This window comes from Polypterus senegalus, chromosome 2 (assembly GCF_016835505.1).
Source record: "Polypterus senegalus isolate Bchr_013 chromosome 2, ASM1683550v1, whole genome shotgun sequence".
Lineage (NCBI taxonomy): Eukaryota > Metazoa > Chordata > Cladistia > Polypteriformes > Polypteridae > Polypterus > Polypterus senegalus.
In genome coordinates this window covers 134,060,501-134,075,258 of record NC_053155.1, presented here as the reverse complement: position 1 = coordinate 134,075,258, position 14,758 = coordinate 134,060,501, and the positions used below count along the sequence as shown (strand labels likewise).

Sequence of the window (14,758 nt, the reverse complement as noted above, 5' to 3'; positions counted from 1 at the left end):
GGTTAGAATGAAAACCTGCAGCCACTGCGGCCCTCCAGGCCTGGAGTTTGTCATCCCTGCCATAGATAATTTGAACACATCCAAAAGTAAAACATAGTGAAAAAGGGCAATTAACAAATTCCTGACAGCTTTATTGTCATTAACTGTATTAGGAAGAACTAGGGAAGCCTCTGTCACAGAGTAGTGCCCATTGGATAGATACCTTTAAATTAGGTGCTATTATCCTCTTTAATACACAGTTCTGTTGCTAACTACAATAGTGTCACGCTTACACAATTCTCAGTTATGACAAACATTGCAATTCTATTGATGTTTCAGTTGCCATTAAAAAAAACTCAAAGAATATCAAAATCCATCAAATAAGATGGATGAATTGTGTGCGCTTATACCAGGTCATGGAGCATATGAGTATAGTGGCATCTTGTGCTTTACAGAGGGCTGGCTCAAACCTGATATACTTGGCACTGCTTTAATGCTGGATGGATTTCATCTTATTCGAACAGACAGAGACCCAGTGCAGAGTGGAAAAAAAGACAATAGGGGAAAACTTGTCATCTATGGGAATGAGAAGTTGTGTAAAAGGGAGCATATTACAGTTAAAACTACAGTTTGTAATTCAGACATTGAAATTCTGGTTGTCGGAATTCATCCATGTTATCTGCCCAGAGAGATAAATTACATCATCGTTATTAATGCTTATATTACTCTCTCCGCTAAGGGTGTCCTAGAATGGAAATGATTCATTCTGTCAGCAACACTTAAATGATGACTTACTCCAATCCAATAGCTATAATATGTGGTGACTTCAAGTATGTGATTTTGGAAGGAAAGATGACAAAATTCTATCAGTTTGTGACCGGTTCCACCCAAGGAAATAACAAGCTAGACCTGCTGTATTTAAATATTAAAGATTCCTTTAAGTGTAATCTATAGTCTCTATTAGGGAAGACTGCTATTAGACAGTAACCTGTTAACCACCAGAATAGTGAAGAAGTGGAGCCTGAAATGGCACTGAATGACTGCTTCTAAATGACAGACTGGGACTCCCATTGGGACAATATTGAGGGTCACTGTCACTGCATCACAGACTACAACAACACGCCTTGGATTACTAAGGAGCTAAAAGGTCTATGAATGAGAAAAAGAGATCACTCAAATCTACTGACAAAGAGGACATAGTGAGTGCAGAGTGAAGGAAAAGAAGCTTATAAAGCTAAAACAGAAAGTAAACTCATGCAGAATAACGTGAAGGATGGCTGGGATGGCCTGGGTTTAATTGGACATACTGTAATTGCTGGACTCAAGCAATCCAGGGCTCAGGTGCTGGAAAGGGATGTGGACAAAACTAATGTCCTAAACCAATTTTTTAACGGATTTCCACCTTCTCCCAATGATCAGTCTCCCCACATCATCCCTACTACATCAGCAACTCCTATCACATCAACTAGAATTGCCAATGACAAGTCCACCTCTGACCATCAGTGTGGACTCTGCATAACTGAAGACCAAGTAAGGAGACAACAGGGAAAGGTGCACAAAGGAAAAGCTGCAGGACCAGATGGAGTCAGTCCTTAAGGCCTGTGCTAACCAGCTTTGTGATGTCCTCTGTTACCTGTACAGTCTGTCCTTATGGCCTCAGAAAGTACCCTCTGCTGTGGTAAACATCTCTCATTGTTCCTGTTCCAAAGAAGGCAGGTTCCTCTTCACCTAATGGCTGCAGGCTAGTGGCACTTTTTACATCATGGAGAGACTGGTCCTGGACTAAACGAGTCATCTTGTGGTAGACCGCCTGGACCCACCGCAGTTTGCCTAAAGGAGAAAGATTGGCGTGGAGGATACAATTATCTGTCTGATCAACAAAGTTTATTTTCACATGGGCAAAGCTGGCAGCACTGGGAGGACCATGTTTTTTGATTTCTCCAGTGCCGTCAATACCATCCAGCCATCCCTGTTAAGGTGCAAGCTCAGAGATATGCAGGTGGATGAGCCTGAGGTGTCCTGGAAATGAAGTATCTGTCGGGCAGACTGTAGTTTGTGAGACTCAAGAACTGTGTCTCTGATGTGGATGTGAGCAACACTGGAGCACCACAAGGAACAATCCTGTCTCCTTTTCTCTTTACTCTGTACACCTCCGACTCCAAATAGAACACCAGGTTATGTCACTTGCAGAAATTCTCAGATGATTCTGCACTTATGGGTTATATTGATAAAGGGGATGAAAAAGAGTATGTGAGTGAGGTGCAAAAGTTTGCTTCTTGGTGCAAAGAGAATGGTCTGCAACTAAACGCCAGCTAAACCTAGGGACTAATGATTGACTTCAATTGCACCAAATAGTGTCTCTGTCAGGTCACTATTCAAGGAGTGAATGTAGAGGTGGTGCACTCCGACAAGTATTTGGTGGTCCACATTAATTACAGGTTGGACTGGTCTCAGAACACAGAGGAAGGGGCAGGGGAGACTCTTTTTCCTTAGGAGACTGTGTTCCTTTAATGTGGGAAGTGACATCCACCATATCTTCAGTATCTCTGTGATGGTCAGTGCAGTTTTGTATGCTGTAGTGTGTTGGGTTGGTAACATCAATTCAAGAGAGGCCCCCCGAATCAACAAGCTAATTAAAGGGCCAAGCTCAGTTATAGGATGCACTCTGGACCCCTTTGCGGTTGTAGCAAAGGAGAGAATTAAAACTAAACTGAGTGTCAGTATGAACAAAGCTGCACATCCTCGCTCTGACACACTAACACTGAGGGGTTTCAGCCAACGCATCATTCAGCAGAAGTGTGTCAAGAAACGTCACTGGGACTCCTTTATACCAACAGTAATACATCTGCATAGCCTCACGGGGACTGGGACTGCCAAGGCAGAAGTTTTCTTTGTTTTGAATGTTCTTGTTTTATAATCTTTCCAGTGTGTTCAGACAAAAGTGTGTGCGTATATTTATTTATTTACTTACTTATCTGACTGTTTAAAGACCTTCTGTAAAAAGCCAGATTTCTCCTGGGGACAAATAAAGCACTATATTTCTACCAGTTTTGGTCAATAAAACTGATATCATGGTGTGTTCCAGTATGCTGCCATGGTGCAAAATGTAGCTTTTCATGCACCTCTGCTCCTGATGTTTTGTTTCATGCTTTTTGTTGCAGATGCATTAGCAGTTAAATGTAATTTTGTTGATTAACAGTTTTTTCATATATAATAAGGAAACTCCTTATGGACAAGTCTGTTAATGTCAAAAAACGTGATTATCATCGTGTTGATGTTCAATGAAACAATGTACTTTTTTTGACTTTTTCTCCATGTACTCTGGTATCCTCCCATATTCCCAAAGAAATGAAGATTAGGTTAGTTGCTGGCTCTAAACTAGCACTCGAGTATGTGAATGTGGTTGAGTGCATTAGTGTGTCCTGTAATTGACTGGGACTAATCAAATGGAATCCAGCATTCATCAGACATTTTGACTCTTATCTCAATAGGCTAACGTGTTATAACTCTATCTTTCTTTTATTGTTTTTTTATGTAATAAATATATTTTGGTGGTTGTTTAAACATTTTCTGAGGTTTAGGAATATGCAGATTCCACATACATCTTCGCCGTGCATTTGAAAGTAATTTTGAATTAGTTGTTTTATCATCTTTTTTATTGTTTTCTGTTACTCCATTTTGTGTGCTGCAATTCTGAACGCACTTTGATACAACATAATAACAATCATTGCGGTTAGTGACGTGATTATACAACCCCAACTCCAATGAAGTTGGGATGCTGTGTAAAACATAAATAAAAACAGAATACAATGATTTGCAAATCCTTTTCAACTTATATTCAATTGAATACACTACAAAGACAAGATATTGAATGTTCAAACTGATAAACTTTATTATAGTTTTGCAAATCTTCACTCATTTTGAATTGGATGCCTGCAACACGTTCCAAAAAAGCTGGGACAGGGACATGTTTACCACTGTGTTATATCACCTTTTTACTTTTAACAACACTCAATAAGCGTTTGGGAACTGAGGACACTATTTGTTGAAGCTGTGTAGGTGGAATTCTTTCCCATTCTTGCTTGATGTACAACTTCAGTTGCTCAGCAGTCCAGGGTCTCCGTTGTCATATTTTGTGCTTCATAATGCGCCACACATTTTCATTGGGAGACAGGTCTGGACTGCAGGCAGGCCAGTCTAGTACCCGCAGTCTTTTACTACGAAGCTACGCTGTTGTAACACATGCAGAATGTGGCTTCGCATTGCCCTGCTGAAATAAGCAGGGACGTCCCTGAAAAAGACGTCACTTAGATGGCAGCATATGTTGCTCCAAAACCTGTATGTACCTTTCAGCATTAATGGTGCCTTCACAGATGTGCAAGTTACCCATGTCATGGGCACTAACACACCCCCATACCATCACAGATGCTGGCTTTTGAACTTTGCGTTGATAACATTCAGGATGGTCCTTTTCCTCTTTGGCCCCATGATTTCCACAATCAGTTTGAAATGTGGACTCGTCAGACCACAGCACACTTTTCACTTTGTGTCAGTCCATCTCAGAAGAGCTCCGGCCCAGAGAAGCCGGCGGCATTTCTGGGTGTTGTTGATATATGGCTTTCGCTTTGCATGGTGGAGTTTTAACTTGCACTTGTAGATGTAGTGACGAACTGTGTCAACTGACAATGGTTTTCTGAAGTATTCCTGAGCCCACGTGGTAATATCCTTTACAGAATGATGTCAGTTTTTAATACAGTGCTGAGAGATCGAAGGTCACAGGCATCCAGTGTTGGTATTCGGCCTTGCCGCTTATGTGCAGAGATTTCTCCAGATTCTCTGAATCTTTTGATGATATTATGGACAGTAGATGATGAAATCCCTAGATTCCTTGCAATTGTACGTTGAGAAATGTTGTTCTTAAACTGCTGGACTATTTGCCCACGCAGTTGTTCACAAAGTGGTGAACCTCGCCCCATCCTTGCTTGTGAACAACTGATCCTTTTGGGGATGCTCCTTTTATACCCAATCATGACAAACACCTGTTTCCAATTAACCTGTGGAATGTTCAAAACAGGTGTTTTTTGAACATTCCTCAACTTTCCCAGTTTTTTGCTGCCCCTGTCCCAGCTTTTTTGGAACGTGTTGCAGGCATCAAATTCAAAATGAGCGAAGATTTGCAAAACTACAATAAAGTTTATCAGTTTGAACATTCAATATCTTGTCTTTGTAGTGTATTCGATTGAATATAGGTTGAAAAGGATTTGCAAATCATTGTATTCTGTTTTTATTTACATTTTACACAACGTCCCAACTTCACTGGAATTGGGGTTGTACCTTCCAATATAAATATGGTGGCAATTAACATATATCCATTAATAAATTCTTAGCAATAATGTTTGAAGAGTTCGGCATCAGATTTGTCTTTTGCATCATTTGTTCCTTTTCAACTAAGACAATTTGGTATTATTTTGATCTTTTTGCATCGGACCTTTACACTACTCTAGCAATTTTTTTGCCTGCTCCCTTTTTGATCATCACGTGGTCAACTTATCTGTGCTTACATTAATTCCAGGGCTTATCTGTTCTTCCCTTAACAACATGGAGTGTGAGATGAAATCCAAAAGTACCAAAGAAGAAGATGCAAACAGTTATGACTACACACTGACAGTGACCAGATTGGGATTTTACAGTTTCCCAAATGCTCATGCAGAGAGATCTGAACAACTAAACTTCTACATTTTTTTATTTGTTTCAATTCAATGTGTTTTTTCGAAAACTTTACACAATTTTTAATAGTCATTTTAACAACACCTGGGGAATTACTTTAAAATAAATGAAACACCTGATAACCAGTGAACTACGACAACCATCTTCACCTGAACAAACACAATCAGTCTGGTATCTTCATCCAGTTCTCCAATATAAAACGTCACAGAAGTGGTCAGTACAGAAAACAATGGAACAGCAAAGAGCACATAGATCAAGTGGTGGGAGAAGAAATAGAGGAAGAGTTGCATAACATACTTCAAGTGAAAGAAGAGCCATTCTTATTAATAACATTATCAATCATGGAATGAGTATGCAGGAAGCAGAATGGAGAGTGCAACCCATGTGAGTAGCAAGAATCATCCAAAATTTCCGGACTGAGAAGAAGTGAACACTTAAAGAAACTTGCAGGATATTTGACAAATGGAGCAGCAAAATGTCAGCATCTTTGAGCTTGACTTGCTGTAGAGTAGTAAGCAGAACTCAGAGACGACCAATGGCTGGTGGACATAACTGACTACTCACTGTAGAACAAGGGGCTGAACTAGGGAACATCCATCCATCCATCCATTATCCAACCTGCTAATGTAATAAGCAGTTAGTTACATGGGGAATACGTAGGTTTTTTAAGTCGTTAACGGTATTTTCAACCTAACTTTCATTCTGCTTTTCCACGTGTTCTGGTTATTTAATTGATTATTTACTAATTAGCGGGTCTGACACTGAAGTCGTTGCTGCTTTCATCATTCTGAGTGTCTGCTATGTTAGTTGTTAATTGTCACTATGAGGGTTAAATGAAGGGAGCAAACTACACAGGAATAGGGGAAAATAATAGGAAAACAACAAAAGAGAGTTAAGCATTTACAGCTTCAGAAAACAATAGCAATATTTCTAAATCTAATATATAAAGCAGAGTCGATATATGTATGTGTGTATGTATGTATGTATGTTTGTTTGTCCGCCATACAAATCTGCACCAGGCATCCGATCGCCACCAAACTGGGGATGGGGCTCCTTTGTGACCAGGAGGAGGTCATGGGGTATGTTTGGCTGGGAAAAATGTTTGTGGTGAAGCGCAAGGCACCTTATCACTGACACAACGTTTGGCACACGCGTTGCAAAAGACGTTCACGGTTGGCGCCATCTAGTGGCACATTTGGTCCCTGTGCGTTGCTCTTTACCCACGTTCCTTTAAATTGCCAAGAGATGGCGCAAGTGTCCAAGTATGAGAAGGCCGACTGCTTTGATCGGGTGATGGGGAATTGCCGTATAGATGTAAAACGTGAACGACCCAGTGCGCGTGACTGGCTGACACATCCGCGTTTCCACGGGTCACACTCCCACACTCACTGATAGTGCTGTATTTCATTCGCCAACGTCCGTTATATGCAAGCACGTTTCAACAGAGACTCGCCTTAAAAAAGACAGCATCCTTCCCCCACCATTTTCCCCACACACAGCAGCGGTTGTATGTCATTTCTCTCTGTAGTTACCATCGCCAACGTCCGTTAGATGGCACAACACAGACGCTCCTTACAAACAGAGCACCCCACCATTTTTCCCAGTTCGGTTTCAGTGCTATTCTTTCTCACTGGCTTTCCATATTTGTGGTGCTATTTGCTCGCTTTCCAACTCATGGTACAATTTCAGTGTTGCTCTTTCTGACTGACTGGTGCTATTTACGACGTATTTTGACGTATTGTAAATAACGTAAATTCATCTCACTGTGGTGCTTATTCCGTACGTAATACCATGTAACACATTAAAATTGTCCTGCTTTACGCTAATATACCCATACCACTGAAAAAAAGATGTAGAATTGGAAGGTCCACTTCAGATGCCACAACAAAGTCTAATTCAAGGGCGTCTGAAATGCAACAGCACACAAGATCCAGAGTGGAGGAAGTTACAATAAAATGTCAAACAGAAAAATGTTTGTTCTATTTCTATGTTCTGTTTCTTTCATTTGAGAAATTCACCGGTTATAGATTCCCAAGCAACGCCGGGTACTCCTACTAGTATCTTATAAATATAAAAACCATACTATTGTGTTTTTCTGAATGCAGAATAAGAGAAGAGTAAAAAAGACCAGCTAATTAAGTGAGATCAGTTGTTATTGATTATTATCACCAATTGTGAATCTGTTTGGAACAAAAACCTGCAGCCACAGGGGGTCCCAAGAACCGAGTTTGGGAGCCACTGGTCTAAAGACTCAAAGAAATCTTATTCTAATTTACTATTTTCTTTTATTTATAGTTACAGAACACGTTACCTATCTTACTATAATTTGTATAAACTTGTATAAACAAAACTACCTGAACTCTCATTACTGTATTTTTCTTCTTTCCTTCAAATGGTTTTTGCTAATTAATAATGACATTTTGGACACAGTGTTTTAATGTTTCTTTATGAGAGTTATTCACTGTGACCCTCACCAACAAAAGCGGTTTCGAAAGATGGGATGAGAAGTGGCATTCAGACCTAATAGTTTGGTTGTGAGGCCTTTGTACGAGTATGTAGTTTTTAAGCGCTCGTGTGCTTTTTTCCCCTTTGTGTGTTAGATTTTGTAGATGTGATATTTTGCCTTAGTGACAGTGTCAATTGTTTTGTGAAACTGATGAATATACCTATGAGAATTATTTGTATTCAATTGAGAAAAATTGTAAAAAATACTCAACATATGTGAATTTTCAGATTGTAATCTTCGGAGGTCAAGATTTAGTGTTGCTCCACAGAAAAGGGCTATATCATTCTGGCACTAATTCAGCCATACTTTATAATAATTAGCAATTTATTAAAAGCAAACTCATATCCGTGGCAAGTTAAAATATACTAGAAACGCAATGTCGTGAGTTTTGGAAGACAGGGTTGCAAATCTTTCAATGGTTTTTAATACATTAAACATATAGCTTGAGATCATCCATCAGAGTTCACCTAATGGGAGAACTTCATGAAGACTTAACACTTCTTGATTTGGTTTCAGGGTAACGCTTTATAATAACTGCACACTATGAAAAAGTGGTTGCTAATGCCAATTGATGTGGAAGTGATGCTTTCTAAATGATGAACAAAGTATTTAGTCATGCTTAACTAATGCTTCATAGTGTGCAGTTATTATAAAGTGTTACCGGTTTCAGGAAACATACAAAAAAAAAGAAAAGAAAAAAGAAGCAAAGGTACAATCCATGTTTTATAAACTGTTGCTTCACATACTGTATACACATTCTTACAAAGACATTTGAAGAATATTATAAGAGTGACATAAACTTGTGAAAAGTAACCCTAAAAGGTTCACCGGGATTTTACCTTCAATTTAAGTCTGAACTTTGCTTCAGGTTGTCCATTTGAGTCGGGCAGACATTTGGCAGCTGTGTTCCTGTCAGTTGAAAGCAGCTCTCTCTTTAATTTAAGAAACAACACTTCATTGCTTTTGCAAAGGCAAGCTAAATCTACTGTATGTAGAAAAATGGAAATATGGTTAAAAATGTGCATGTGAGGAGAATAATTCACCGAGACATGCTGCATACAGTATGTACTGATTACATTTGTTGCACATTTAGCCATGGTGTAGGCCAATCCTACCATGCTCAGGTCCTGGCCTGGGTTTAAAGTAAAATTAAATGTCTTTCACCAACTATACAGTGGCTCTGTGGACAGCATGAACCATCAGTTTTGAGATTTACAGTGCAACCGGTCAGCCACCAGGCTACACACTGTTGGTCATGAATCGGTTTAAAGACCAAAACATTGCTGAACAATGGTACTAATTTTGCTTTTCAAACAAGTAAAATGATAAAATTGGAGACAATGACAGGCAACATCGTTTTACCTTCAAACTAGCATGTTCCATACAGAAGAACTGTTTTTAATGACTACCACAATATTCAATTTGAAAAGTGCATTTCCAGTTTATGTTGATTTGTATGACACCTTACATAACTGAAATTACTGTTCAAGATCATTTGCATGCTAGCATTAACAGTTATGTCACTAACTTTGTTACACTTTAATGTTTTTACAACTTGTTCTGTTATTCATTTAGGAGTGGTGATACGACCAAATACATATGGAGATGAAGGCTTGCTGATTGTGTATGAGGTTAATAATCCTAACACTTACAACCCCTTAATACACACCCTTCAAAATTACCTCACACGTAAGTAGACTTTCCCATGGGGTTAAATTCTCAGCAATGGCTTGGTTTGCATATTTTAAATGAAAGGAGTGAATCTCACTGTTGAGTCATCCATCCATCCATTATCCAACCCGCTATATCCTAACTACAGGGTCACGGGGGTCTGCTGGAGCCAATCCCAGCCAACACTGGGTGCAAGGCAGGAAACAAACCCTGGGCAGGGCACCAGCCCACCGCAGGGCACACACACTCACACACCAACCACACACTCGTCATGAAGAGATTTTTGCACTGCTGCTGTTGTTATTCTCTTAGGGACTCAGCACAATGAATGAAGATAGCTGTGCCTCCTAAGGAAATAAATCATAGACAGATGCACAAAATATAATACTTTAAAACTCAATGCAGTGTGGATCACAGGATACAGCAAGCTTTGATTGACTCTGCTGTTATTCTGGACTGTGTTTTCCATAGACGTTTGTCTAACCCAGGGATCCTCAATCACAGTCTTGGAGGGCCGCAGTGGCTGCAGGTTTTTGTTCTAACCCAGTTGCTTAATTAGAAAGCAATTCTTGCCAATAATTTAATTTCGTGGCTTGTTAGTGCTTTAACTCTGCTATGTCAGGTAATTCTCATAGTCTAGATTTTCTTCCCTTTTCTAATTATACCATCCAAATAATTTGAAGGCTAAAATGGATGAGTAATTCTCAGTCCTTCACTTTTTTCTCTTCACTTTCCTTCCAAGTATTTAATTAAATCAAATAGTGCACGATGATACACATGGGTGTAAATGGAGAACTGCTGGTCTCTTTTGTCACTCGCATGTTATTGCTAATTAGGAGCAATTAAAAAAATGAGAATACAGCTGTTTAAGACTAAAATAAGCAATAAGGGTTCAAAATCTTAACGAGTGAGACTACTAAAGTGAAGCAGAAGTGTTACTTGAGCAATAAGTGCTTCTTATTAAGCAATTGGGTTGGAGCAAAAAACTGCAGCCATTGCGGCCCTCCAGGACTGTGATTGAGGACCCCTGGTCTAACCAGTCATCTGTTTTATTAACCTTCCTTCCACAAAAGACGATCAAAAGGTTCCTGTGCCTGGGTGATGGCCACAAGGAAGGAGTTAACTCTGGAAGGAACATCCAAAGCATTCTTGTAATTATTAATATGCCACAGGATTAAAATTAAAGTACAAAAGGTTAGATGAGCGTAAAAGCACTTGCAGATGCTTAAACATTTTCAAACAAGAAAGATAAATGAGTGCCTGCAATCTTATTCTATCTCCCAGGAGGAAAAAAATATTTTCAAAATTGTGCAATCAATTAAACACAACCTATAATAGAAATATGTACCCTTCTATTTATGAAACATGAAACATGCAGTGTGCATTTAGAATCATCAAATGTGACAGTAAGCTGTGAAAAATCATAATGATGATAACTCTGCACATCTGCCTATGCAGCAATTATTACGCGCTGCTACCTCAAAAGCTCTCAGTGTAGTCCAAAGGCTTGAAGTCATGGTTGAAACCAGGATGTCATTTCTGAATTCTAATTTCCCCTACATTTAGGCACCCTGTGGTTTGTTGGTGGTGCCTCTTCAAGACTGAGATCCTGGATTATGGCCATAGCTGATAAAGGCCAGTTTGTTTAATATATCTGAGGTAGAACTTCTCACCAATACAAGGAATTCACCTTTGAAGTTCAGCTCTCTTGTCTCAGATAGAGGTAATCCCTCTTTGCCAGTAGGTGCAATTTGAACTTGAAGTTCAGCTTCTCGTGTCAACGTTCGCCTTGTGTATACTAATTTCAGTGTTAAACGTGGCAGTGTTTTGGAAATAAGTGATCAGAAGTAATGAGTTGAACAAAAAAGGTTAAGATTTGTAACAGGGAAATCAACATTTTAGAAACCATAGCCAGATCACTAAGCCTAAATCATGTTCAGACAAACAAAACAGAGAATCGCTAACTAGAACTCCCGAAAATAACAAATAAAAAGAGAGTCTGGATGAATCGACAGTCTTGGTTTAAACAGCATTGTGCTCCTGATGTCACATGCGACTTCTTGGGGCATGGCGTAACAACTGGGACCGACACCTGAGCAACAAAATTCACAAAATGGTACTGTCCAAGAAAAAAACCGAATGGCACTGTAATACTTAACGACATTAATACTAAACTAAAGCTAACAAAGTAATGAATTTACCATGAAAAACCACAAAATGAATGCCAAATACCCTAACAGGAGCAAAAGCAGAGATGTAAAATTTTTTAAATACCCTGGACTTCATTTTCCTCTTATTCTCAGTATAGTGAAACCTTCAGTTTCTAATAGTATTTTCGATACTAGATAGATAGATAGATAGATAGATAGGCATGAAAGGTAGTATATAAAACAGATAGATAGATAGATAGATAGATAGATAGATAGATAGATAGATAGATAGATAGATAGATAGATAGATAGATAGATAGATAGATAGATACTTTATTAATCCCAAGGGGAAATTCACATTTTCTATGAACTGCTATTCAGTAGTACTTACGATCAGTTTCAAATACCTTCAAAATCTTAATAATTCAAGTCAAACAGCAGTATACCTGCTGGCAAATTACTTTTTCAGAGATTTTCTACAGGTCCAATTTAAAAAAAGTAAGTTCAGTGGAAACTGAATTGTAGAATGATTGAGAACAAAAGAAAATGAGACTCTATGAAAGAGCGCAAGTTACAGAAAAAAAGCATAACAATCAAATGAACAAATGAACAAAAGAAAACCAGAAAGTAATAGCAACGACTGGCTCTGGGGTCTGCACCCACATGCACGGGACAAGAAAATCAATGCACAGTCTCACAAAAAGAACCTTTCCATTATAAAGGGGATGAGGGACACTAATGTTCTTTAAAGTGAATAATCAATATAGATAACAAAAGTCACAAATGTGAAAGTTGTGACTCCTCTGTTTGACTAATTTCATAAAAGCAAATATTTCTTTCCTGCTTGCAGCATATAATAGGACACAGCAACACACCCACGAGCAATGCAATGGCAGCAAGTACTTTACTCAGAATGAACCTAAAGATCCAGACCAGAAATTGTTATCCTGTCCTTTCTATAGAAGTAGTCTAGGAAAGTGCTCTGGGATGGATAATTCAACATTCGGCTATCCAGATGGTCAGCCATGCATCATTATCAAAATGAATAGGGTAAGTATGGGCCTTCCTCTGCTTCCTCTGTAATAGAAATAATCTTTTCAAATGTGAAGATATTCTACAAAGATATGCATTCAAGCATTATTCTATTATTTAAACTCTTAATGCAGCTTCAGCGATAGACTGCTGTCACCATCCTGCTCCACTGACAGACTGAGGAGATCGTTCCTCCCCCACACTCTTCAATTCCACCCGGGGGGGTAAACGTTAACATTATACGAAGTTATTGTCTGTTATACCTGCATTTATATCACTAAATTAATATTGTTCTTTATCAGTATGCTGCTGCTGGAGTATATGAATTTCCCCTTGGGATTAATAAAGGATCTATCTATCTGTCTCTTGGTGTCACATCCTCCCTCACCCGAAAGATGTGCAGGGTAGGTAAACTGGCAAGTCTAAATTGGTCCCAGTGTCAGCAAGTGTCTGTGTGCACTCTGTGATGGCATTGCTGTCTCTGCTGCCAGAACAGGCTCCAGCCCCTGCAACTCCAAAATAATCTTAAGTGTTTTTAAGAATGAATATACAAGTATGTATTTGGTCAATGGCATCATCAAAGATAAATTAGAAAATCAGGATGCATAATATAACATCCTCAGACCTGCTTAATCCAATTCAGAGCTATCTATCAGTAGTTGGCTCAAGGCAGGCAACAGAATAATTGCATGGCCCAATCACATGACATTGGGCTAGTCTGGAACCACCAGTTAGCCTAACCAGCAGGGAATATGGGAGGAAAAAAACATAGAGAGAGAATGAGGAGAATATGCAGGATTCAAACCCAGTATGCTGGGTCTAGAAAGCAGCAACACTAACCACTCTGCTACCATGCTGCAAACAATTTTTTTTATTTTTTTTTATTTTTACACCTTAAAAGCAAAGGCAAGTTGAGTGAGTGTCCCAGAGCCACACATTGAGGTGGCGGTATGAACTGAACTGACAGCGTTGTAGTTTGAGCCCAGTTTTATGAACTGTAAACACATTGTCTGCAGCTTTTAGGCCGTATTAATAATGCAGATTTTTTACTACAAAGAGAAACCCAACTTTAGAGTGCTTCTTAAAAGAAAACTAACAGTTTGGGAGAGTTACTTTAGCGGATACCTACTAGCTATGAGATCTCAGCATAGAAATTGCCATTACTACATCACCAGTTTAATTCATCAGGTGTTAAACGCAGTTAGGTTTGCGAGACAATGAGTTCTTTTACAAGCTGCCATAAAACTAGGATAAGGTGAGTAACCTGCTTAAGGAAGAAACCTGACTTCTTAAAAACCTCCCTTCACAGAGTTCTTCCTTGTGGAAATGCTCTGATGTGCAAAAAAGCAAGCTTTTAAAAGTAACTTAGTTACATTACTCATTATCTGTAAAAAAAAAAAAAAACAACTAAATATGTTACCATATATGCTCACGTATAAGTCTGGTCTTTAAACCCGAAAACGTGATCATAAAATCAGACCCTGACTTATACGGCCATTCAAAAATGCGACACTTAATATATATATATTTTTTTAACATCTTCTTGCCTCCTCCATCTCTCATCAGTTTCTCAGAAACATTGAATTTTGTTGCAGCAGCGCAGTTACCAATTTCTTTCTCCACTTCAACAACTTTTAATTTAAAACCAGCTTCATATTTTCTTCTGATCGAACACTTAATTGCAGATAAGGGA

The 14,758-nt window shown here is 38.9% G+C and overlaps 1 protein-coding gene across 1 annotated transcript in view; it reads left to right on the top strand.

Annotated features, from left to right (window-relative positions):
- The window catches only part of LOC120524415 (potassium-transporting ATPase subunit beta-like), a 38,446-nt gene that overhangs the window by 15,318 nt on the left and 8,370 nt on the right, over window positions 1-14,758 (top strand). Inside the window, exons 3-4 of the mRNA XM_039746271.1 lie at window positions 9,788-9,901; window positions 12,884-13,083. Coding sequence (XP_039602205.1) covers window positions 9,788-9,901; window positions 12,884-13,083 — 314 coding nt within the window. The remainder of the gene's footprint in view (window positions 1-9,787; window positions 9,902-12,883; window positions 13,084-14,758) is intronic.